Source organism: Pteronotus mesoamericanus, unplaced genomic scaffold, assembly GCF_021234165.1.
Source record: "Pteronotus mesoamericanus isolate MK-2021 breed Mesoamerican mustached bat unplaced genomic scaffold, CSHL_Meso_final scaffold_54, whole genome shotgun sequence".
Lineage (NCBI taxonomy): Eukaryota > Metazoa > Chordata > Mammalia > Chiroptera > Mormoopidae > Pteronotus > Pteronotus mesoamericanus.
The window spans coordinates 18142466-18167320 of NW_026555321.1; the positions used below are offsets into that span (position 1 = coordinate 18142466).

The 24855-nt window shown below is 35.2% G+C and overlaps 1 protein-coding gene across 4 annotated transcripts in view; it reads left to right on the top strand.

The window, feature by feature from the left end:
• The window catches only part of ANKRD28 (ankyrin repeat domain 28), a 183179-nt gene that overhangs the window by 19144 nt on the left and 139180 nt on the right, over positions 1 to 24855 (top strand). Inside the window, exons 2-3 of one of the 4 annotated variants that reach the window (XM_054595438.1) lie at positions 11418 to 11527; positions 20000 to 20101. The exons of 1 other annotated variant lie outside the window; for it this stretch is intronic. In XM_054595438.1, coding sequence (XP_054451413.1) covers positions 20072 to 20101 — 30 coding nt within the window. In that variant the 5' untranslated portion in view covers positions 11418 to 11527; positions 20000 to 20071. Of the gene's footprint in view, positions 1 to 10890; positions 11528 to 19999; positions 20102 to 24855 lie in introns of those variants that run through there. 2 more of the 4 variants (XM_054595439.1, XM_054595441.1) reach the window with 2 other exon arrangements.

A 24855-nucleotide genomic window follows, 5' to 3' on the forward strand; every position in this document is an offset into this window, starting at 1 on the left:
AAAGTCATCAAATTCTACCACATTCAAGAGCTTCACATAGTGTTTTCATTGAACTGATGGATGTTAGAATTGAAATTGTGGGGGAACTTACCTATTTAGTCTTGAACCTCAGATTTTTAAGAGAGTAAAGGCCACATTTTTACCCAGTACCAAACAGGTAAGGAGTTTAGGCATATAATTATGTCACATGCCTTCTAAATAGTAGAATGCAAAATAACATTCTACCTACCAGTCAATACTTTGATAATATCTTTGTGGACCAGCATTTTCCAAATGACTGATTATATTATAAAATCATACATGAGTAAAAGATACATTAAAAGTGCTCAAAATTCAATGTGGAAAAAGTCTGAAAAGTTCACTGATTTAATTTCACATTTCACATTGCAACCAATGTTTAAGAGATACTACTTGTGAAGTTTTGATATAATGTCAAAGAAGAATATCCACGATTCTTTGAAAAGGCTTTTTATAATATGGCATTTTCTGTCATTATAAGTTACAGATTTTCTTCATATACTTGAAGCAGGAAAGGTTACATAACAGATTGAATGTAGAAGCGGATCTCTTCCTCTCTGTCTTCTATTTAGCCAGACATTAAAGGGATTTATAAAAATGTACAACAGTGTCACTCTTCACTAACTTTTATTTTTAAAAAAGATTTTATTTTTTTATTTTTAGAGACGGGGGAAGGGAGGGAGAAAGAGAGAGAAACATCAACATGGGAGAAACATCGATAGGTTGCCTGTTGTACGCGCCCCATCCAGGGACCAAACCCGCAACCCAGACATGCGCCCTGCCTGACTGGGAATAGAATTGCCGACCTTTTGCTTTGTGGGATGCCACCCAACCAAGTGAGCCTCACTGGTCAGAGCCTCACTAGTTTGAAAAAGTAATTTCATAAAGTTATTTATATTGATATATAGCATTAAGTAAATTGAAAATATTTAAATAATTAGTCAGTAATTTTGAATATAGTAGACATCAAAATAGATCCCATGAACAAAACTCTTTAGGGTACTCAATAGTTTAAAAGTGTGAAAGGGTTTTGAGACCAAAATTTTTTTGAACAGATAGCTTTCTGAGATTGGCCCCTCAGATATTGTTGAAGCTAAGTTTGTTTCTCTTGTTGAGTTAGAGTAACCATAGGCTAGAATATTTAAATTCTTCAGGTTTTGATGGAAGTGCTGGCTTTTATTTTCAACCCAATTGTATTTTTAATGTATAAAATATATAGCAGAATTTATGATGGTTAATTTTGACTCCATATGGCTAAAAAAGCATGAGTAGAGAATTATATCTGTAAAAATGACAAAAAGAATGGTAGGAAATTGTAGAAAAGTATTTTCTAGAGGTTACAATAGGCAAATGATCATGGAAAAAAACATTATCTTATGAAAAAGCATTATCATATGAGAGTCTTAGAGAAATAAGATGGGGTTTAGCAAACATTGTAAATATAAGAGACTGCATACCCATAAAAGGGGGATTTTATTACAGGAGCATGTTAATTATTGACACACATTATAATTTTATCTAACCATAAAGAAATCATAGATTTTCTGTTTCTTCTATAAACTGAAAATAAAGCTGTGGGTTTGAGTGAATTGTTGATTGGTTACTATGCAAGTATTTCAGGCAAAATCTAGGAGAACCTTGTGGAAAGTGATTTTAACAGGGAAAGAGACTTTTCACAGATATTTCATGTCTATATAAAATTAATCAGGATTACCTCAATTTAGAGTCCTAGTCTGGGCTAACCCTTTGTAAAGGGTAAGTTTGGCTTGTGTTTAGGGCTTTGAGAGATACTTGTGAAGTCAATGAATGAGTGCTGTGTGGCATGCAAAGCTTCGGCAGATCCAGAAGAAAGCAGTGAGGAAGATTTGTCAGAGGTTGAGTGAAAAACCTAAAGACAGTGATTTTTCTCCCCCCTAAATATTATTGCTTTTGTTAAGCTGATTTTGTAAATGTAATTTTTTTTAATGTGTATTAACTTTAATCCATGGGAGCCTTCTAACCCATAGTCACTCTGTTAGTGGAGATTAAAAACTAGAGTATTTGGAAAAGACCGTAATTACTATGTATTCAAGTGCTAGTACAAATAATACTTAGCATTGGTATTTGTATACTTGGATGTTTTTCACTAAATATGAAGAAGTTCTAGTTTTAAAAACTTGGCTTGAATGAAAGATGTTTTCTAATCATCAATGTACGTTTTTGGAAACATTGAAATAGATTTCTTAAATTTCATGTTCATTTTTTTTCTTGTTATCCTCTGATTTCCTTATTTTAGATCAAATGATTTGTACTTATATTCTTATTCTGTCTGACCAGTGAAATGAGATACTTAGGTGCATAGGTCATCATAGAGGCTTTTTTTGTGTGACAGAATCTATCAGAGTACTTCATATGTTAAAAAAAAATTCTGAGTAACAAAAATATATATTACCCTGGACTCTAAATAATTATGTGAAAGCAAAAAATTATTTTTCTATTAGTTTTTTATTGTCATAAAATATATACACATAAAATTTATCATTTTAACCATTATAAGGTATCCAATTGAAAGACATTGAATACATTCACACTGTTATGTTACCATCACCACCATCCATTTCCATAACGTTTTTTATCTTCACATAATGAAACTCTGTACCCATTAAACATTAATTCTTCATTTCCTTCCTCCCCCAATTCCTGACCACCATTCTCATATAAATAGAATCATATATTGTTCCTTTAAAATAAATATTTTAAAATTAAAATATTTTAAATTATTATATAAATTAAAATATTGTTCATACTGGGGACCTGGCCTGCAACCCAGGCATGTGCCCTGACTGGAATCCAACTAGTGACCTTTTGGTTCACAGGCTTGGCGCTCAATCCACTGAACCATACCAGCCAGGCTAATCTTTTTTTTTTTTTTTTTTTTTTATTTATTTTTAGAGAGAGGGGAAGGGGAAGAGAAAGAGAGGGAGGGAAACATAGATTGGTTGCCTCTTGCATGTGCCCTGATGGGACTGAGCCCACAACCTAGGCATGTGCACTGGCTGGGAATGGTACCTGCAACCTTTTTCTCTGTGGGGTGATGCCCAACAAACCAATGGAGCCACACTGGTCTTGGTTGTTTGTCCTTTTCAGATTGACTTAATTAGCGTAATATCTTAAAGGCTCATCGATGTTGTAGCATGTGCCAAACTATCCTTCATTTCTAAGGCTGGATAATATTTCAATATATGTATATGCCATATTTGTTTATCCATTAATCCATCCATGGACACTTTTGACTATTGTGAATAGTGCTGCTCTGAACATGGGTATATAAATATCTGTTTGAATCCCTGCTTTCAGTTCTCCTGGGGATATATACAAGAAATGAAATTGCTGGATGATATGGTAATCTGTGTTTAATGACTGTACCATTTTACATTCTCACCAGCGATGTACAGAGTTTTAATTTCACTTTACTGTCACTAACATTTTTTAAATTTTTTGTCTTGTTTTTATTGATTTTTTTGCTAGGTATTTTATGTTTATTATTTTATTTTTTCTTTTTTTCTGATTTATCTTTATTGTATTTTTTCCATTAACATTTAGTCCCCTTATACCCCCTATCCTCCAGCATCACCACATTGTTGTCCTGCTGCCATCTGTCAGTCTGTCCCGATTAGTTGTTTGTTCATTAAATTCCACATATGGGTGAAATCATATGGTATTTGTCTTTCTCTGACTGCCTTATTTCACTTAGCTTAATGTTCTCCAGGCCCATCCATACTGTTACAAAGGGTAGAGTTTTCTTCTTTTTAACATCTGAGTAGTAGTCCATTGTGTAAATGTCCCATAGTTGTTTTATATATTCATCTATTGATAGACACTTGGACTGCTCCCATATCTTGATGATTTTAAATAACGCTGCAGTGAACATAGGGGTGTGTATGTTCTATCAAATTAGTGTTTCAGATTCCTTTGGATATATTTCCAGAAGAGGGATCACTGGGTCTAAAGGCAGATCCATTTCATTTTTTGTAGTATCTACCTACTTCTTTCCACAATGGCTGCACCAGTCTGCATTCCCATCAAAGTGCAGAAGGGTTCCCCTTTCTCCACTTCCTTGCCAACTCTTGTTTGCTCACTTATTGATGATGGCCATTCTGACAAGTGTGAGATGATATCTCATGGTGTTTTTAATTTGCATTTCTCATGATTAGTGATGTTGAGCATCTTTTCATATGTCTATTGACCATCTCTATGTCCTCCTTGGAGAAGTGTCTATTTGGGTCCTTTGCCCATTTTTTAATTGGGTTCGATTTTTTTTGCTGTGAGTTTTATAAGTTCTATATAAATTTTGGATATTAACTTTTTATCAGATGTATAAGAAAATATGTTCTCCCATTCTGTGGGTTGTCTTTTTATTTTGTTGTTGTTTTCCTTTTCTGTGCAAAAGCATTTTAGTTTGATGTGGTCTCATTTGTTTATATTTCCTTTTGTTTCCCCTGCCCCTGCCTGGAGAGATATATCCAAAAAAATAATGCTACAATCAGTGTCTGAGATAGTGCAGCCTATGTTTTTCTTGTACGATTTTTATGATTTTTGGTCTTAACATTTATGTCTTTGATCCATTTTGAATTTATTCGTGTGTGTGTGTGGTGTAATAAGGTGGTTTAGTTTCATTTTCCTGCACGTATCTGTCCAGTTTTCCCAACTCCATTTATTGAATAAACTATCTTTAGCCTATTGTATGTACTTGCTTCCTCTGTTGAAAGTGAACTGACTAAAGCTATGGGTTTATTTCTGGGCTCTCTATTCTGTTCCATTGATCTATGTGTCTGCTTTTTATGCCAGTACCATGCTGTTTTGTTTACTGTGGCCTTATAGGGTAGTTTGATATTAGGTAGCGTGATTCCTCCAACTTTTTTTCTTTTTTCTCAGGGTCACTGTTGGTATGCAGGGCTTTTTGTAGTTCCATATACATTTTTGAAATACTTGTTCTAGTTCTGTGAAATACATCATTGGAATCTGGATAGGAATTGTGTTGAATCTATAGATTGCTCTGGGCAGTACGGGTATTTTAATAATGTTAATTCTTCCTATCCCTGAACATGGTATGTGCTTCCACTTACTTGTATCTTCTATTTCTGTCTTAAGTGCCTTATAAGATTCTGAGTATACAGGTCTCTTACATACTTGGTTAGGTTTATTCCAAGGTATTTTATTCTTTTGGTAGCAGTTGTGAATAGGACTGTTTTCTTGATTTCCCTTTCTGTTAGTGCATATAAAAATGCAACTGATTTCTGGATGTTAATTTTGTATCCTGCTACTTGGGTGAATTCATTTATCAGATCTGGCAGTTTCTTGGTAGAATCTTTGGGGTTTTCTATGTACAGTATCATGTCAGCTACAGATAATGACAGTTTTACTTCTTCCTTTCCAATTTGGATGCCTTTTGTTTCTTGCCTTAGTGCTGTGGCTCAGAATTCCAGTACGATGTTGAATAAAGAAGTGAAAGCAGACATCCCTGTCTTGTTCCTTATCTTCAGGGGAATGCTTGTAGGTTTTGCCCGTTGAGTATGATGCTGGCTTGTGTTTGTCATATATGACCTTTATTATGTTTAGGTATGTTCTCTCTAATCCCACTTTGCTGAGAGTTTGTATTACAAATGGGTGCTGGATTTTTATCAGATGCTTCCTCTGCAATCTGTTGATATTATTATGTGGTTTTTACCTTTCATTTTGTTTATGTGATGAATCACACATACTAATTTGCAAATGTTGTACCAACCTTGCATTCCCAGAATAAAACCCACTTGATCATGGTGTATGATCTTTTTGATGCATTGATGTATTCAGTTTGCTAATATTTTGTTGAGGGTTTTAGCATCTATGTTCATCAGGGATATTGGCCTATGACTTTCTTCCTTTGTTGTGTCTTTATCTGGTTTAGAATTAGGATAATGCTGGCCTTGTAAAATGAGTTCGGAAGCCTTCTCTTCTCTTGAATTTGATGAAATAGTTTGAGAAGGAGAGGTGTTAGTTCTTCTTGAAATGTTTGGTAAAATTCACCTGTGAAGCCATCAGGTGCAGGGCTTTTGTTTGTTGAGAGGTTGTTTGTTTGTTTGTTTGTTTTGCTGCCTCAATTTCACTAGATGTAATCCCTCTATTCAGATTCTGTGATTCTTCCTGATTTATGTTTCTAGGAACTTACCTGTTTTGTCCACATTGTCCAGTGTGTTGGCATATAGTTCATAAAATTTTCGTACAATTCTTTGTATTTCTTTGGTGTCAGTTGTACTTCTTCTCTTGCATTTCTGATTTTATTTATTTGGGTCCTCTCTCTTTTTCTCTTGTTGAGTCTGGTGAAAGGTCTGTCAATTGTGTTTATCGTTTCAAGGAACCAGCTCTTGTATTCTTGATCTCTCAAGTTGTTTTGGTTTTTAGCCTCCTATTTCATTTATTTCTGCTCTGATCTTTATTATTTCCTTCCTCCTACTCACTTTGGGCTTTGCTGGTTGTTTTTTCCTGTTCCTTTAGGAGTGAAGTTAGATTGTTTGAACTCTTCCTTGTTTTTTGAGATAGGCCTGTAATGCTATGAATTTCCCCTCTTAGGATTGCTTTCCCAGTGTCCCACAGATTTTGGATTGTTGTGTCCTCATTTTCATTTGTTTCAAGGTATCTTTTGAGTTTTTCCTTGATCTCTTTGTTGACCCATGCATTGTTTAATAACATGTTATTTAGCTTCCATGTCTGCGTGTTTTTCAGTGTTCTTGTGATTCAGGTCTAGTTTCATAGAATTGTGGTCAGAGAAGACACTTGATATGACTTCAGTCTTCTTAAACTTATTGAGACTTGTTTTATGTCCTAACCTGTAGTTTTTCCTATAAAACGTTTCATGTTCACTTAAAAAGTATATATATTCTGCTGCTTTGGGATGAAATGCTCTGAAGATGCCAATTAAATCCATTTGATTTAGTGTGTCGTTTAAGGCTGCTGTCTTCTTGTTGATTTTCTGTTTGGAAGTTCTATCCATTGAGGTGAGTGGGGTGTTAAAATCCCCGAAAATGTCTGTGTTACTGTCAGTCTCTTTATGTCCCTCAGGATTAGCTTCACATATTTAGGTGCTCCTATGTTGAGTGTGTAAATGTTTACTAGGTTTATATCCTCTTGTTGGAGTGTTTCCTTTATCATTGTGTAGTGCCCTTTGTTTCTTACTGTAGTCTTGGTTTTAAAGTGTATTTTGTCAGATTTTACTGCTACCCTAGCTTTTTATTCCTTTTCACTTGTAAGACATAGCCTTTTACATCTCTTTACTTTAGTCTGTGTGTATCTTGTTCTGAGATGGGTCTTTTGGAATGAGCATATTTATGGGTCTTGTCTTTTTTTTATTATTTTTAAATATGTATTTTATTGATTATAACTATTAAAGTTGTCCCATTTTATGCTCCCCTTTATTCCCCTTTCCCCTGCACCCCCATCCCACCAGCATTCCCCTCTCCCATAGCTCATATCCATGGGTTGTACATGTAAGTTCTTTGGCAAAAGCCTACTATTTATGCTTCCTATTCCCTGTACCTTTTCCCCCATTCTTCCTCCTCCCTCTCCCCTGCAATCTCCATTTCTGCTAATTTGTTCCTCTTCTAGTTGTTTGCTTAGTCTGTAGTTGTTTTTTTGTTTTTAGGTTCAATTGCTGATAGTTGGGAGTTTGTTGTCATTTTACTGCTCATAGTTTTTGATCTTCTTTTTCCTGGATAAGTCCCTTTAACATTTCAGGTAATAAGGCCTTGGTGACGATGAACTCCTTTAACTTGGCCTTATCTGGGAAGGACTTTATCTGCCCTTCCATCCTAAATCATAGCTTTGCTGGATAGAGTCATCTTGGGTGTAGGTCCTTGTCTTTCATGACTTTGAATACTTCTTGCCAACCCCTTCTTGCCTGCATGGTTTCTTTTGAGAAATCAGCTGACAGTCTTATGGGGACTCCTTTGTAGGTAACTGCCTCCTCTTCTCTTGCTGCTTTTAAGATTCCCCCCTTATCTTTAATCTTGGGTAATGTAATTATGATGTGGCTTGGTGTGTGCTTCCTTGGGTTCAGCTTCTTTGGGCCTCTCTGAGCTTCGTGGATCTCCTGGGAGTCTATGTCCTTTGCCAGATTGGGGAAGCTCTCCCTCATTATTTTTTCAAATAAGTTTTCAATTTCTTGCTGTTCCTCTTCTCCTTCTGGCACCCCTATGATTCATTTGTTGGAACATTTAAAGTTGTCCCAGAGGTTCCTAAGCCTCTCCTCATTTTTTTGAATTCTTGTTTCTTCATTCTGTTCTGGTTGAATGTTTATCTCTTCCTTCTGCTCCCAGTCGTTGATTTGAGTCCTGGTTTCCTTCCCTTTGCTGTATTTTTCTTTTTTTCACTTTGCATAGCCTTCACTTTTTCCTCCATTTTGCTACCATACTCAACCATTACGGTGTGCATCCAGATTTACCCGTGTTTTGAACTGTGCATCTGATAGGCTGGCTATCTCTTCATCGTTTAGTTCTGTTTTTGGAGCTTTGATCTGTCCTTTCATTTGGGCCATATTGCTTTGTCTCAGAGCACCTGTATGTTGGAAGGGGCGGAGCCTTAGGTGTTTGCCAGGGAGAGGCAGCACGGGCTGCTGAGTTGTGATGCTGTATGTAGGGGAGGGGTCCAAGAGGGAACAGTGCCGCTTGCTCGGCTCTCAGCCGGCTTTCAGTCACTTCCTCTGCTACCCACGAGCGAATTGGGCCCTTCTAGTGCTGAATGGGTGAGTTTGAGTATGTTCTAGGACGCTGTGGGTCTCTCCAACGGACTCTCCTTCAAGGCTGGGAGTTTGTCCCACCACCACAAATCCCACAGGTTTTTACAGCCAGAGCTTTTGAGGCTTTCTTTTCCTGCACTGGAACCATCGGTTGCGCTGTCTGTCTCGCTCCCCAGCTGTTCCTCCCAGTTTATCTGCACACAAATGTGACACCACCCGGAGTGCCTACCTCCACCTTGCCTGCTTGGTCCTCCAGTCGTCGCCTGGTCACACGCCGTCTCGGCCCCAGTCTCTGCCCCATCTACCAGTCTAGATGAATGTTTCTTCTTTAGCTTCTTGGTTGTTGGACTTCCATACAGTTCAATTTTCTGGCAGTTGGTTGTATTTTGTTTTTTTAATTGGTTGTCACCCTTCTTTTGGTTGTGTGAGGAAGCAAAGCATATCTACCTATGCCTCCATCTTGGCTGGAAGCCCTGAAACCTATTTTTTTCTTTTGTTGCCTGTGCTTTTCGTATCATATGAAGAAATCATTGCCAAAGTCATAAAGCTTTTTTCTTCTAAGAGTTTTAGTTTTAGGTCTTACACTTAGTTCTTTGTTCCATTTTGAGTTAATTTTTGTATATGGTATAAGGTAAGGGTTCAACTTTATTCTATGGCATGCTGATATCCAGGTCTTTTAACACCATTTGTTGAAAAGACTCTGCACCCTTGTCGAAACCATTTGGCCATACGTCTATGCAAGGCTTTATTTCTGGGCTCTGGTCTAGTCCATTGGTCTGTATGTTTTTATACCAGTTGTACACTGTTTTGATTACTGTAGCTTTGTAGTAATGTTTGAAATCAGGAAATGGGGAACCTCTCAGTTCTTTCTATTCATAGTTTCTTGAAATTCCGTATAAACTTTCTGATGGATTTTAATTTGTAAAAAACACTGGAATTTACATAGGAATTTTCTTGAATCGAGATTACTCTATGTAATATGTTCATTTTAACAATATTAAATCTTCCAACCCATGAACATAGGGTATCTTTTCACTTACTTGTGTCTTCTTTAATTTCTTTCTAATATCCTTTTCGATTGTTTGTTGTTAGTGCATTAAAAAAAATCTGATTTTTTGTGTGTGTGTGTGATTTTTGTATCCTACAGCTTTCTGGAATTCTAATATTTATTGATGTAATGGAATCTTTTTGGTTTTCTACATATAACATCATGTTGTCTGTAAACAGAGATAATTTTACTTCTTTCTCATTTAGAATCCTTTTATTTTTCTCATTTATTAGTTGTAACTAATGGAGAGATTAAATAGAAAATGGTATTAGATGACTTAAAAATTTGTTTATTCAGAGATTTACTCTGGGAAGTATATCTTAGAAGTTGTTTGTAGTTGTTCTACAGAAAGCTCTGGGGTTTTTATTTACAAAATGATAAAGATAGTATACATTTCAAAGAAAATTCAGCTTCTAGATTTGTTTCTAGATTTGTGACAGGTTTTTTTGTTTTTTGGTGTGTTTTTTTTTTGCTATCTCAAAGAAAGCCTAATCACAGGTGGCAGTGTTCTTCCAGTCTTGACATTGTGCATACCTTTTGTGTTTTATGCTTGCATTTGAAGGTAATTGTTAGCATTTAATTATTCCTTGGAGATTTTGTTTCTGTTATTAAAGGTATTTGTATAAGAGATGCCCATGACAGACATATAGAGGTAAAATGTGAAGTAATTAAAAAGAGGTGGTGCACTGGAAATAAACTTTAATCATCTAGGTCAAATCTTAGATGAGAGAACTGAGGCCTGGAGAGGATGTTAACTTTTACAAGATTATACCGTTATTAATAAGAGCCAGACTAAACCCTTTGGTGATTTTTCTCTCATTCTTTCTATCTACCTGAATTATTGATTACTGCCACAGCCTTTTAACTGTATTTCTGGACTTTAGACTCACCCTTTAATCCTTTGCTACTGAATCCAAAGCATAATATTTCTAAAATATAAATATCATTAGCCGTATTAGTGTCATTCTGTTCAATTATTAACCATTATATTCAGGATAATATTAGTATTAAATAGATCTAAGTTCATTACTTGTGTTGTCTGATTTAATTATTTGAACACTCCTTTTGCTGCTATTATTCCAGTTTTATAGATGAGGAAGTTGACACCAGAAAACCAACCAAGAACTGTATGATTTCGGAGTTTATATTTTTAAACGCTGTATTATGCTCCTTAAGTAGGGCATTTACAATCTTTTCTGTTGTTGTTCTTACCCACTTCTCAGGTAGTCAGTTGACATTTTTAACTGTAAATTTCTTGAGGGCAGAGATCATGTCTCAGGCCAAGCAGTTGCCTTATACATAGTAGGTCCTTGGTAAATGTTGAATAAACCTTAAGCAGCAAGTGAATAGCACAGAATACTGAGAATAGCTCTGTGTGGGAAAACAAATATTACATATAAAGGAAAAGATTCCTGTGACTGGCCGTGTTCATCAAAGGTCAGTCTTTGGGTTTAAACAAAATAGTGAGATTTAACGGAATGATGGAAATAAAGTCCAGAGATGAATAAGAATAGCACTAATTTGTTCTTGACTTAAATGAATTATATTTTTGGTTGTAGGAACTTGAAAATGAATTCTCTCAATAACTTTTTATGTTTTCAGGCCTTGTGGAGTTAAGGAGAGAGGTGCCTGAAGACTAGAGACAGGGAAAGGTTACTCCACTTTTCAGAAAGGGGAAGAAGGAAGATTATAGAGCTGGATGTGGCTCTCAGGTGAGATTTTAGAATAAATTATTTAAAGAGTTATTTGTTTTTAGGGGAGGTAAAGCACTAATCATTAAGAGTTAGTTTATGTTTGTGGTACAAGAAAAGGAATCTGATGAACTGCGTATCAGCCCTCAGAGGGTTCTGTCACATCACTTCAACTCATGTTTAACTGATTAAAGTAAATTGTATGACCACCCCTTAAGTTAGGTGTTGGGTGAGTAGGGAAGTGTAATCCTACTGTAAACTTGGAAAGAAGAGAACCAGTAACATCATTGAACATCAGTATTAGGACTTTGGATGACAGATTAAGGAACTAAGATAATTGATGTTGAGAGGCTGCTATGATCAGATATGAATCAGACAAAGGGAGATTGAATAGGGAGTAATGCAAGATCCTGTTCTTCTAAAAAACTAATTCCAGTGGCATATTATTGATGGAAGGTGGGAGGTTGTACCTCTTGTTGGCATATCAGCGTATTTGACAAAAAGTAGTATAGTGATTGGTGCAAGGGAAATGACAAGGAGGCCTCAGTTGTGGCTATTGCACATCTGAATTATCACATTTCTGACAATGGGTTCATGTTATATGGAATACTTAAGGCAGATAGGAACATGTAACTGGGAAAATTAACCTGGGTAGGTGAATAGGAGGCATCATGGTTGCCTCAAATATTTGGAGGCCTGCCATGGGGAAGCAGGAATGGACTTTTATCATGTCAAATTAAGAACTAGTGGATGAAAACTACAAGAAGTGACTTCAGCTTGGTACGAGGAGGAACTTTTCTAGTTTAGAGGTATCATAAAAGGCTTTTTCCTGCAGATAATCAAGTGTCAGTTTGAGTCCCCTAAAATTCTGTAATTCTAAATGATAGAAAAATACCTGTTATATGCCAGGAACTTTCATAAACACTTTAATACAGTGATTGTATAAACATTCAGTTATTTCTAACTTTGCTGATGAAAAAAGTGACATTTAATGAATTTTATTAGATCATTTAAATGATCTAATAAAACATTTCTTTATGATGTTATGTACTAGGATTATACTAGGAAATTTATGAAATTTATTTTTCTAAATCTTACTTTAGCCTCATTTTCTAGATGACAAAACTGATTTCAGAGATTATAACTTGCCCAAGGTTTATTGCTGGCTAACTGATTGAGTAAGGTTTTTAACTAAGATGTCTTTGATTCCCAAAACTGCCTTTTTTTGTTGTTTTTTGTTTTTTACTTCCTATTCCATTGTAATAGTTATGTTGTTTGGCCTGCCCACCATGTTTGTGTCTTATGGGAATAGTACTTCCTTACTTTTGGACTCTCTCTCTTCATCTCTCTGTCGCTTACTATGTGGTTCGAATAGGACTTACCAGAGTCCTTCACTACTTGGTCACTCACCTCCCCCTCCCTTCACAGAGGCCAATCAGAATTCCCTGGGAGGTTTTAACTGAAACCAGAGAAGAGAATCATTTCTCTATGGTGTAATAAGATGTAGTTCTTGAGAGCTGTCGCTGTTCATGTTTGCCACTCTTTGGAGGAAGCTGATTGGCATTGAGAGAGAATGATGCCCACTGTCTAACAAGAAAGTGTCTTGGCTGTTCGAATGCCTGGTTGCAGTTATTCCTGGTGCTCATCTACATTCCTTCCTTTGCCATGATTTAGTTATTCTGCCCTTTTCCTATGTGAGATTATCCCCAGTAGCTTTCCAAAAGTTCCTCCTTTTGCAAAAGCACAAAGGATTGGGCCTTGAACAGTAGTGGTACTTTTGACAGATGAGATGTGGCTGTGAGGGCTGTGTCCTGGGCAGACCTTCTGACAGGGGAGAAGTGAACCATTGAAGAAGATGGCCACCCAGTGACTTTTGAGGGTGCAGTTTTTATGTTATATGTATTTGTACTGGGGAAAGATGGGATTGTCAACTCTGGTGATTTATCAGAATTCATATTTCAAAAGCCACCAGATCCATTTTACCAAATGAAGCCTGTGGTTTATACCAATATCTTATGACAGAGGCAGAGCTACTCTGGTTGCGTAGTGCTTGGAGCGCTGGCCTCTTCTTCATACCCCTTTGTTGCCCCCTTGGTTATTTCCTGAGCCACCTTGATGTGATCTATAAAGATTTTTTTTCCCCTAGTCTCCTAAATTCTGCTCTTCGGTTTTGGTCCTTAAAGACAAAGGATCCAGCAGTTACTCTGGGACAGTTGGAGGGAAGGAGCAGAAAGATAGGGAAGGGATTTACGTTTATTAAGAAATTCAGGTGTACTGAGTGTTTTATTTGAATTTGAGGTAAGTGGCATTATTTTACAGAGAGATTAAGTGACTTTACCAAGATAACAGAGCTAATCCTAGATCTATTCTAACTCTAAAATATAACCATTTCATGTCACTACCAGAGTGATTGATTACTTGTGCAGTAGTTCATAAATCAGAAATCACAGGTAGTTGTATCTGACTTCATCTAATAAAAGACAAATGTTAGGAACAGAAACAAAAGATGAAAAATGGACAAAAGGACTATGAAGGACTAAAAAGAGAAGAAACACAAAAATGATGATAGGTTAATACAAGGTCTGTCCAGAAAAAGTCCAGGCTTTGTTAATATAACAAGAATAGTTTGCTTGCCAGCCTAGTGGACTGGGATGTACATGCATGAACAAGGATGACTTCACTGCACTAGTCAGTGAGGGCAGTAGACAGCATTGAGTGAGCATGTGTGCTCTGTGGCCGTCACATTCAAAATGACTGAGCGAGTAGAGCAATGAATCTACATCAAATTTTGCATTAAGCTTCAACGTTCTTCCATGGAAGCTATGCAGGTGATTCAGAAGGCTTTCAGGGGCGATGCAATGAATACAGTGCAAATAAAAGCGTGGCACAAATGCTTCAAAGATGGTCAGGAATCTGTTGAAAGTAGTTCATGTTCTGGGAGGTCTGCAACAAGCATAACATCTGAGAATATTGAACGTGTATGAGCTGCAGTCAGCAAAGGTCATGCTAGAACTGGAAGCTGATCTGGGGACTGTGTCTGAGATTTTGATGCAGGACCTTGGCATGAAACGTGTCATGGCAAAATTCATTCTGTGGCTTCTGCTGCCAGAGCAGAAGGAATATTGTACTGCAGTTGCTGATGACTTGATTCAGACTGCTATCAGTGAGCCAGATTTCCTCAAGAAGGTCATAACCAGAGATGAACCATGGGTCTACGGTTATGATCAGGAAAAAAAAGGCCCAGTTGTGTATCTTGTATCTTCTTCAATAATTGTCTCTATTTTGCATAGCATGTGACTGGATACTTTCTGGACAGACCTCATCTCAATCACCAATTGAACTATACTCAGTGATGCCAGTGCCCAGAGAGTGTTGTATCAACCAGATAGCCCAAGTTGTAATATCTTTGCCTCTAAAAAATGAATCGTTCTTAAAAGACAAGATAACTTTTTTTTCTACCTTGGAGTTACTGGGAAACAAACTATTTTTCCTTTTCCCAAATGAAATAAATAGATGTGTGTGGAGTTTTTTGAAGGACTTGGCATTACAAACTGAAAAGGAATTCTGTATAAACACAAGTAGGAGCAGAGGATAAAGTGAGTTCTTTATTTCCTTCCTTTTATTATATTCCCCCACCTTTTTTTTTTTAAAGTCAAGTCTCTCTTAGGCAGTTTATGTTACTAAGAGAACCCTGAAAGAAACTAGTGTTCCTTTTTAAAAGTTGTTACCTCAGTACTTACACCAAAAAATTACACATACAAATGACTGCCAGGGCTTCACATATTTTTTCGGTAACTTTCTAAGAGCAGTACTTTTCATATGGTGTTTCTCAGGGTCCTAGGATCTCACTGCAGTGTTTGTGAAAGGAAGTGTAGTGGTGACCTGGTGAACTTCTGTGCCTGCATTTCCTCCTTAATCAGAGTTGGGTCTGTTTGGGTTGTCATCTCTCTATAAATTAATCATGAATGTGTGTGAATACATATGCATGCACACATAGGATGGAATCATCTGAAATACTAGTTTTGATGAAAGGATACTGTTAGATTCAAATTATATATATGAGGACGTTGTTATTTGGTAGGGTTGGCTATTGAGTTGTTCTTACATCTTTTTTTGGAATTTGCAATATTTTTGCCTATAATTCTGTTTGGGTCCAGTGTTAATGACTGAATATTGAGACGCTTGTCTGTAGAATATTTTTTTCTGGTGATGATTAGAGGTGATAAATTTTAGACTTTGTAAGCTGCCAGTTTTATGTGATATACAATAATGAAAGTGACAAGTTTTGGTGCAAGGTGACAAGCATGTGTCCTTGGTACATTGTATAATTCAGACATGTAATACTGTGAGTTAGAATTTCAGGATAGAGGTTCCTTGGCTTTGATTTTTACTAAATAATTTTGTATAAAGGTAGCCTAAGTTCACTAACTAGGAGGTGACATAATCGAACTTGAATTTTGTAAGACCCCCAAATCAAGCTGACATCAGGGAACTTTTTTTTTTTTTTTTTTTTTTACTTTAGTGTATACGCACAAACATTTCAACAATATAGGAGATCTTAAAGAAAAGAAAATGACTCATAGGCATATCAGCTTGTATAACTATATGAAGAACTCTCTAGCCTAATTCTCCCTCCTTCCCACTTCCATGGTTTTTGGTTCATGCTGCTGTCATTTTTCCCTTGGATTAACGTACTTCCCTTACCATTCTACCCTTATCCCGTCTTTCCTCCATTTCAGTTCATCTTCTGCATTCAAGTCAAACAGAAAAATCTTTCTTGAAAAATATTTTTAATTAGATTGAGGTTTTTAGACCAAAAGGATAAAATGAATTCAGTAGAATCCTAAGGACCTATCACCAGGAATAAACAAGATGTTAGTTCATACTTTACCCTATATGCTTTGTGTCTCTTAAAGAATAAAGTAGTTGCATATAAAGTTAGAGCCTCACTCCCATCCTTCCCAGGTAAACCAGTTTGAAAGTTAACATAGTATTAATTTTTTGTACTTACATTGTATATACATACCCATAAAAATGTCACAAACAATACATACTACCATTTTTTGTGTTTCTAAACTTTTTAATGGTATTATGTGTCTTTTGTACCATTGTTTTTAAAACTTATCCATGTGGATACATTCATTATAATTGCTATGGTTTATACAAATACACCATAGTTTATTCCCCTAACATACAGCAATTAAGTAATTTCTTGTTTTCAGCTCTTACAAATAGTGATTTAGTAGAAGTTCTGTTGTGTCTCCTTGTGTCCTTATCAAAGTTCCCTGAAGTTGATGTGTGGAAATAGACTTTCTGGGTTATAGAATATGTACACATGTTCACCTTTACTGTGTAATTTTTATTTTCTCCATAGTGGTTGTACCAGTTATATTACATCTTTCATAATTGTTTTAGTTTAACTTCAGTTTTTACAGTCTGATGGGTCTGATGTAGTACCTTTTAATGTGTATTTCTAAGGTTCCTGGTGAAATTGACTATATTTATCTATTTTTTGACCAATGAAAACTTTTTGTGTGAATTGCTTATTTTTCCTCCACACACACTTACAATGCAGTCAGTGTCTGTGAGTATGCCATGAATTTTTTGTTGGTTTTGTATATATACATATTAATATGTTGCTAATCTTTTCATTTGGTTTATGGGGTCTTGTTCACTAATTTTTAATTGTAATATAATCATATGCATCTTTTATGTTACTTTTTCTTTCTTGTGTAAGAAATCCATCCAGTTCCTAAAATTACAATTTCTTCTAAAAATTTGCAGTATCTTTATCCGCTTAGTTTTTTGACCCACCTGGAATTTTATTTTTGTATATGGTATGAAGTTCCTTTTTTTTCCAAGACTGACTCTTTTTATCATTTGATATTCTATATATCTTTTAAAAAATTTCAAATTGCCATGTGAAACTATTGAGCTTAACTATTATTCCATTGAAATTGTGAATTTACTTTGGAAAATTGACATTGTATCGTAAGTCCTTGCTTAATGTCGTCAGTAGGCTCTTGGAACTGGGGCCAAATGATGTATAATGACTCCATTTTTACCATTGGCTAATTGGTATCAACAGCGGCATCTCATCAACGTTATAACAAAGTGATGTTGAATGAAATGACATTATTTGAGGATCTGCTGTACAATATTGAGTCTGGAAAAAGCAGGTCATTGTCACGCAGCAGCCACTTCAAACTTCATGCCTGTTGTCTTTCTGTCCATTTACCCACAGTTGCTATCAAACAATAATAGTTCTCATTTTCTTCACTAAATCTTGCATGAGTGTCCTTCATTGACTTGTGCTACCCTTGAATCATTAGGGAAAAGGGGTTCTGGGAAATGTAGTTTCAGATTTCTGCCATGTGATACAGAGGAGAGTATATAATTTGGTATTGGTGATACAGATTTTGAAGTAGACAAGACAGGCATATATAAATCTGTTCTTATTTTTCTCCCCCTGTTAACACACATGACAGTTTACTTGATTGTTGTATCCCTCCCTCCCCCATTGATGTATTTTGGAGATCTTTCTCAGTGGTATGTATATTTCATAATTTTGCTAGCTGTTGTCACCTGCCCATCTCAGAGGCTATATCAATTTATATTTCCACCTCTAGTGTCTCTCTTTCTATTGTATTGCATTCTGGCCAGCTTTGCAACCTGTCCTCTTTGTTACAAATGGCTTTTTGCCTTTTCTGTCCAAATCCTTGTTTAAAGACGATCATCCTAACAAAAGTGGCATCTGACAATACACATGCGCACACACACTCAGTTCACCCTGCTACACTAGACTGGGTTAGTTGTGCTTCTCTGGCTGTAAAATGTGTTTCATTAATTAGGTATTTATAAACATTCCTTTTTGCCTGTTTTAAGGCCTGGGCTTTCCTAGTTATCATTGTACTATATCCTTTTATCATAAACAGAGAGAGAGAGAGAGAGAGAGAGAGAGACAGAGAGACAGAGAGAGAGATAGTTTCCCCTTTACTAATTGTATGCTATCTCTTTATTACCAGCACCTAACACATCATAGCAATGCAGTCAATAAGTGTTGGAATGAATAATACATAATTCTAAACATAGGGTATAAGTAGTTTTATAACCTTTGCTTTTAGCAAAATACATTGTGCTAGATGCTTTGCATGTATTAACATGACTCATGATCAGATCGGGTAGCTGTATTGTTATTTTATAAAAATATGTTTTCAAGGATGCATTAAATAATACGGAGCTCCCATATATAATATGGGTTCACGCAGCTTCATTTCATTCCAGTCATGCTTGCTTTACCTAGTTGCTACATAATCTTCCTAGTTGTAATTTTTAAAGTTTACATTATATTTCATCAAGTTGATTTTTACCGTTCTACACTTTAGATATGTAATCTGAATTAATTTTCAAAGGAGTAGATTACATTTCCAGTGTTTAACATTCAGTATTTTTTAGTGATTGTTGTATATTTCCCAGATCTAGTCTAGCAAAACAACATAAGTAGCTACCTACCTCATCCTTTTTTCTCTTAGGGTAAAATTTACATAACATAAACTTAACTATTTTAGCTGTTTTAAAATGCACAATTCAATGGCACTAAATACATTAACAGTGTTGCACAATTATTAGCTCCAGAACACTTTCATCACCCCAAAAGGAAACCCCGTTTTCATTAAGCAATTGCTTCCCATTTTCCCACACCTTCAGTTTTTAGCAACCACTAGTCTTTCTGCCTGTATGGATTTGCCTAATTCTGGATATTTAATAAAAATCACCAGAAAAGCCTAATTTGTTTAACATGTTATATTTAAATATAAGGAAATGTACATATTTACATTTTTAAAAAGGTTGAATTTTTATTCAAATATTTGAGATCTCGGATGGTTGTGAGGAGTTATGTTAAGGTGGAAAAAGTACCTTGTCTGATTCTGGCTAGTGCCATGCTGCTTTACTCAAGTTGTTTTTGGAAGATTTTTAAGAATATACTATTAAGTTCCTTTTGCTTTTTATAGTAAGCTCACCATTCTAAAAAATTATCAGTTCAGATCAGGGACAGATTAGGTTTGGCAATATCTGGACATGTTTCTGGTTGTCACCACTTGGAGAGGGGAAACGCTGTAGACATCTAATGGGTAGATGCCAGGGATGCTGCTAAATATCCTGTGATGGATAAGACAGGACTCCACAACAAATAATTATTTGGCTTAAAATGTTTGAGTGCTGACTTTGAGAAATTCTGATTTAGATGTACCAGATCTCCTAGATTCCATAAATTGGCTGGTGTATGTTTTGCTATAAAATTTACACCTAAGTTGGACCTAACCACTTTAACTTTTTTAAACTTCTCTTTTTAAAATAGTGTTATGTGTGAGCAGAATCATAGGGAAATGTCAATCTAATATTGCATTCTTTTTTTTTAAATAACACTATATAATTGATGTTCTTTAATTAAAAATTTTAAATTTAATTTAATTCTTAAACTTTGTCACACAGAGAAGACATTAATGAACCCCTGTGAATTGGTTATCCAGTTTCAGCAATTATCAACATTTTTACCATTCCTCAATGTTTTCGGAGTATTTTGAAGCAAAATCAGTACGTATTACATTTTCTTTGTGTCAGATGTCTTTGAAGTTAGCTAGAATAATTCTTAAAGTTTCAACATTATATATGATTAGTTTCTTAAGTCTGTAACAGCATGTCCCTCCTTTAAAAAAAAAAATCCATGTATTGTTAAACAAATTCATTTGTTTTATGGAATTTCCTTACATACTAACTATCTTGGCTAATTTTATCCTCTTGATGTCCTTTAACATGTTATTGTGTATCCCATATTTTCTTCTGTAAATTGGTAGGTTTAGAAGTGGGATTAGATTCCTTTTTGTTTTTTTAAATTTTTTACTTACTGAGTTTTAGTCGGGGCGGGGGGGGGGGGGGGATCCATTTGTTGTTCCACTTACCACTTATCTGTGTATTCATTGGATGTTTCTTGGATGTTTCCTAGCTGGAGATTGGACCTGCAACCTCGGCTTATTGGGACAGTGCTCTAACCAACTTAGCTACTTGGCCAGGGCTCCACCCTTCTTTTTTAAGCAAGAATATGTCAAGTATAATCAGCAGATGTCTACATGCATATAGCCACCTATCACCTTATTCTGTGTCATGCATGTTGTAGGTTGATATATGGATATGAGCATATACACTTACATTTGCATATACAACACAAATTTATATTGTCTCACAGCAAATGAGTACATGACAGTGGGTTGTTCTTTCTTAGTGATGATAATAATCTGTGCACATGTTGTCAGCATGGTCCGTCCTGCTTCATCCTTTCACCTAATGAAGATTGTTCATAAATCATTTTCTCTGCAATACTATGTGGTCAAATTAATGTTCCATTTGTGAAGTAGTATATCTTGATTATTTTCTTTGTGCCTATTAGGGCAGGGAATATTTTTATTGTATCAACTCATTTTGGCTAGCACAATGCTAGCCAAACACATTTAATTTTAATTTTTAACCCTTTCCTGTCAGTGGTTCTACATCTTGGCTCTGAATAAGAATTTCTATTTAAAAGTACAGATTTCTAAGTTCCACATCCAGAAATTTTTAATTTAATTGGCCTGTAAAGCTTTGAGTTGGAGAAAAACAGACTGGCAGAGTAAAATGAATCTTTCTTCATACACTTCAGGTATTTATTTTTTTAGTGAATCACCATTGTAATTCTCACCTTTGGTATGCATCTGATTCATCTGTGTAGATTTTTTAATTTAATTTTAACAGGCAATCATAGTTCACAATTTAAAAGGAATATAAAGGGTATAATGTAAAAATTGCCCCTTCTGCCTCTAGCCACATCGTCGTCAAGTCGCCTGGTTTCTCTTACTATAGCTTACCATTATTTTCTTCTCTATCCCTAGAGATTTTATGATTCTATAGCTAAAAATCTGTTACTCCCCACCATCTACACAGTGGGTAGTGTACTAGACCACTGTTGTACATTTTATTTGCCCTCTCTATCTCCAGTATCTTGAGTTTATTCTACTTCAGTACTTAAAAGAGTAAGGCTGTTTAGTATTTTATTGTTATGTGCCCAGTTTCCTATTGATATCTAAGTTGTTCTCTTGCTAACACAAATAACACTGCAGTGAATAACCACATGCTATAGTGCATTCACAAGTAGGGGCTTGGTCCTCTTAGCAACTCTTCACTTTTAGATACCAGCTAGCTGCAGCTCTAATGTTCCTAGGCCACCCACGTTTCTGACCAACTGGCTATAAATTTTGGGATTCCCACTACCGCCTCAGGCTCCATAATTTGCTATAATGACTCTGAAAACTCAGGAAAGTGGTATACTTAGGATTACACTTTTATTATAGCAAGAGAACAGAAAATCAAAACACCGAAAGGAGAGACTGGTGGTGAGGTCTGAGAAGGTCCTAGACTCAAAATTTTCAATGTCCTCTGGACACATCACCCTCCCAGGATATTGATGCTCAACCAGTTTCAGTGTCAAGATGATTTACTGGGGATTCAGTTTATAGGTATATTGGATTTATAGATGTGTTGAATTGTGGCCATGGGATTGAACTTGATCTTTAGTCCCATTACTTTCACCAGAAGTCAGAAGTTTAGGTGGTCAGGCTAACATCACATGGCTCACTGCCCCAGGCCTCTTATCACGTGGTGGTTTCCAGCATGGCCAGCCCCAATCTGGAACAATCTAGGAGTCACCTCATTAGCATAAACCCAGAGATATGGTTCTAAAGGTTTATCATCAATAATAAAGACACATATCACTTAGGAAATTTCAAGGGTTTAGAAGCTCCCAAGTACCCAGGACAAAGAACAGTCAAATTCTTTATCATACAACACCTACATATGTCATGTGCAAATATATCATGGTAAGTTTCTCTTCCTCTCCCTTTTTTCTTCAACCTTCACATAATTTAATAATCACAACCAGATAAAGCTATAACTGAGAGTCTTGCACTTTGTGCAACCCACTCCAAATAAATAATCTTGTTTCCCATGTATCCTTAAGTGTTTCTATATGCAAATAAAAGCAAATACAAATATGTTTTCTTTTTCTCTCTTTCTTAAACAAAAGACAGCATATAGTATAGCTCATAATTTAACTTTTTCACTTAAAAATACATCCCGGAAATGTATTTCCATATCAGGAAAATATGCATTCACAGTTTTGCCAGACATTGATAAATTGCTATCCCACAGAGATTATATTAATACTTCATTCACTCTAGGACCTACAACATTTTCAGACTTACTGATCTTTGCAGTTTAAGAGATGAATAATAGTATGTCCATGTAATTTTAATTTGAATTTCTCAGATTGAGCATCTCTTTATATATTTACAATATATTCTGTTAATATTATATTATAAATATAATTATATTGTGTTTCCTTTTCTATTAATTATGTTCTTTGCCTGTTTTTATAGTGGATTGTGTTTTTCCCTTTTCTCATCATTGTTTCACTTCGTGGTTATATTTTTTTCAATGTAGGAATTTAATATTTTTAAATAGTCAATTTATGAATTTTTTATGTCTGCTAAATTGTGTGTCTTTTCAGTTTTTGTTTTTACTATTATGAGATTATGTTTTAAAAAATCTTGTGTGGCTTCTTCTAATATGTTTATTATTTTTCTTTTTTAATTAAGGTACAATTTAGCTACAGTAAAATGTATTCTTCTTAGTGTACAGTTTTTTGAGTTTTTACAAATGCATTCAGTCATGTAATGACCACCACAATCAAGATACAGAACACTTCCATCACCCCTAAAAGTTCTTTGTGCCTTTTTGTATTTATAGCCTTTTCAGGTCCCCAGCTCCTAGCAACTGCTTATTTCTTTGCTGTCCTTAATGTTTTGCCTTTGTAGAAGGTCATAGGAAATACAATCATTCAGGGTGTAGTCTTTCACTTAGCATAATGTACTTAATATTTGTCTGTGTTGTTGGTATGTTTAGTCATTGATTGGTTCCTTTACTATTAACTGAATAGTATTCTGTTATATGGATTTATCACAATATATTTTTCCATTCTCTAGTTGGGGGATGTTTGGGTTATTTTCAGGTTTTGGAGATTATGAATAAATCCAGTATAAATGTTCACGTGTAGGTTTTTTGGTGAGCATGAGTTTTTATTTTATTGTGTTAATACCTGGGAGTAGAATTGTTAGATTGTACATTAATTATATGAATAACTATAAGCAACTGAAAGTTTTTTAAAGGGATATTACCATTTTGCATTCCTACCAGTAACATATGAGAATTTTAAGTGCTCTGCATTTTTTCTAGCATTTGGTATTACCAGTTTTTATAAAAAGTCATTCAAGTAGATATGATAGCATCTCATTGTGCTTTAATTTGCATTTTTCTAGTGATTAATGTCTATATATCTTTATGTCTGTATGTCTTTGGTTAAACATCAAACTGTTTACATCTTTTTCCCATTTAAAAAATTGGGCTTTCCATTTGAGTTACATGAATTCTTTATTTATTATGCGTATAAATCCCTTGTCAGGTATCTGATTGGCAAGTATTTTCTGTCAATCTGTGGCCTATATTTTCATTCTCAATGATGTCTTTCAAAGAGCAGGAATATCTTTATTTTGATGAATTTAAATAAGTCATTTTTATATATGGATTGTACTTTTGATATTATCTCTAAGAAATCTTTGTCTACCAAGGTAATAAAGAATTTCTCCTGTATTTTCTTTGAGAATTTTTTTAGTTTCAGGGGTATATCTAATCCAGGTGTATGGCCCATTTTGAGTTCTTCATTGTGTGTAATGTTAGGCAGAGGTCTAATTTTTTTTTTTTTTTACTGTTGTTGGTTTAATTTGCAAAGGATTATCCAGTTGTTCCAGATTATTTTGTTGGAAAGATTTTTTTTTTTCTCTGTTAATTGCCTTTGCACCTTTGTAAAATATCAATTGACCATGTATGTGTGGATCTATTTCGGTACTCTTTGTTCTGTTCCATCACATCTATATGTCTGTCCTTCTTTCATTGTCATACTCTTGATTACTGTAACTTTGTAGGAGTCTGAATTCTCCAACCTGATTCTTTTTAAAAATTGTTTTAGCGCTTCTAGTTCCTTTTTTTCATATAAATTTTTGAACTGGCTTATTCATTTCTACAAATAAATACACTGAGACTGATTGGTTTGTGTTGAGTCTATAGGTTAGAGCAGGAAAATTTGACATTGTAACAATATTGAGTCTTTCAATTCCTGAATGTGGTATCTCTCCATTTATTTAGGTCTTTGATTTCCTTTATCAGTATTTTATAGTTTTTAGCATAGAGATTCTGCACACATTTTG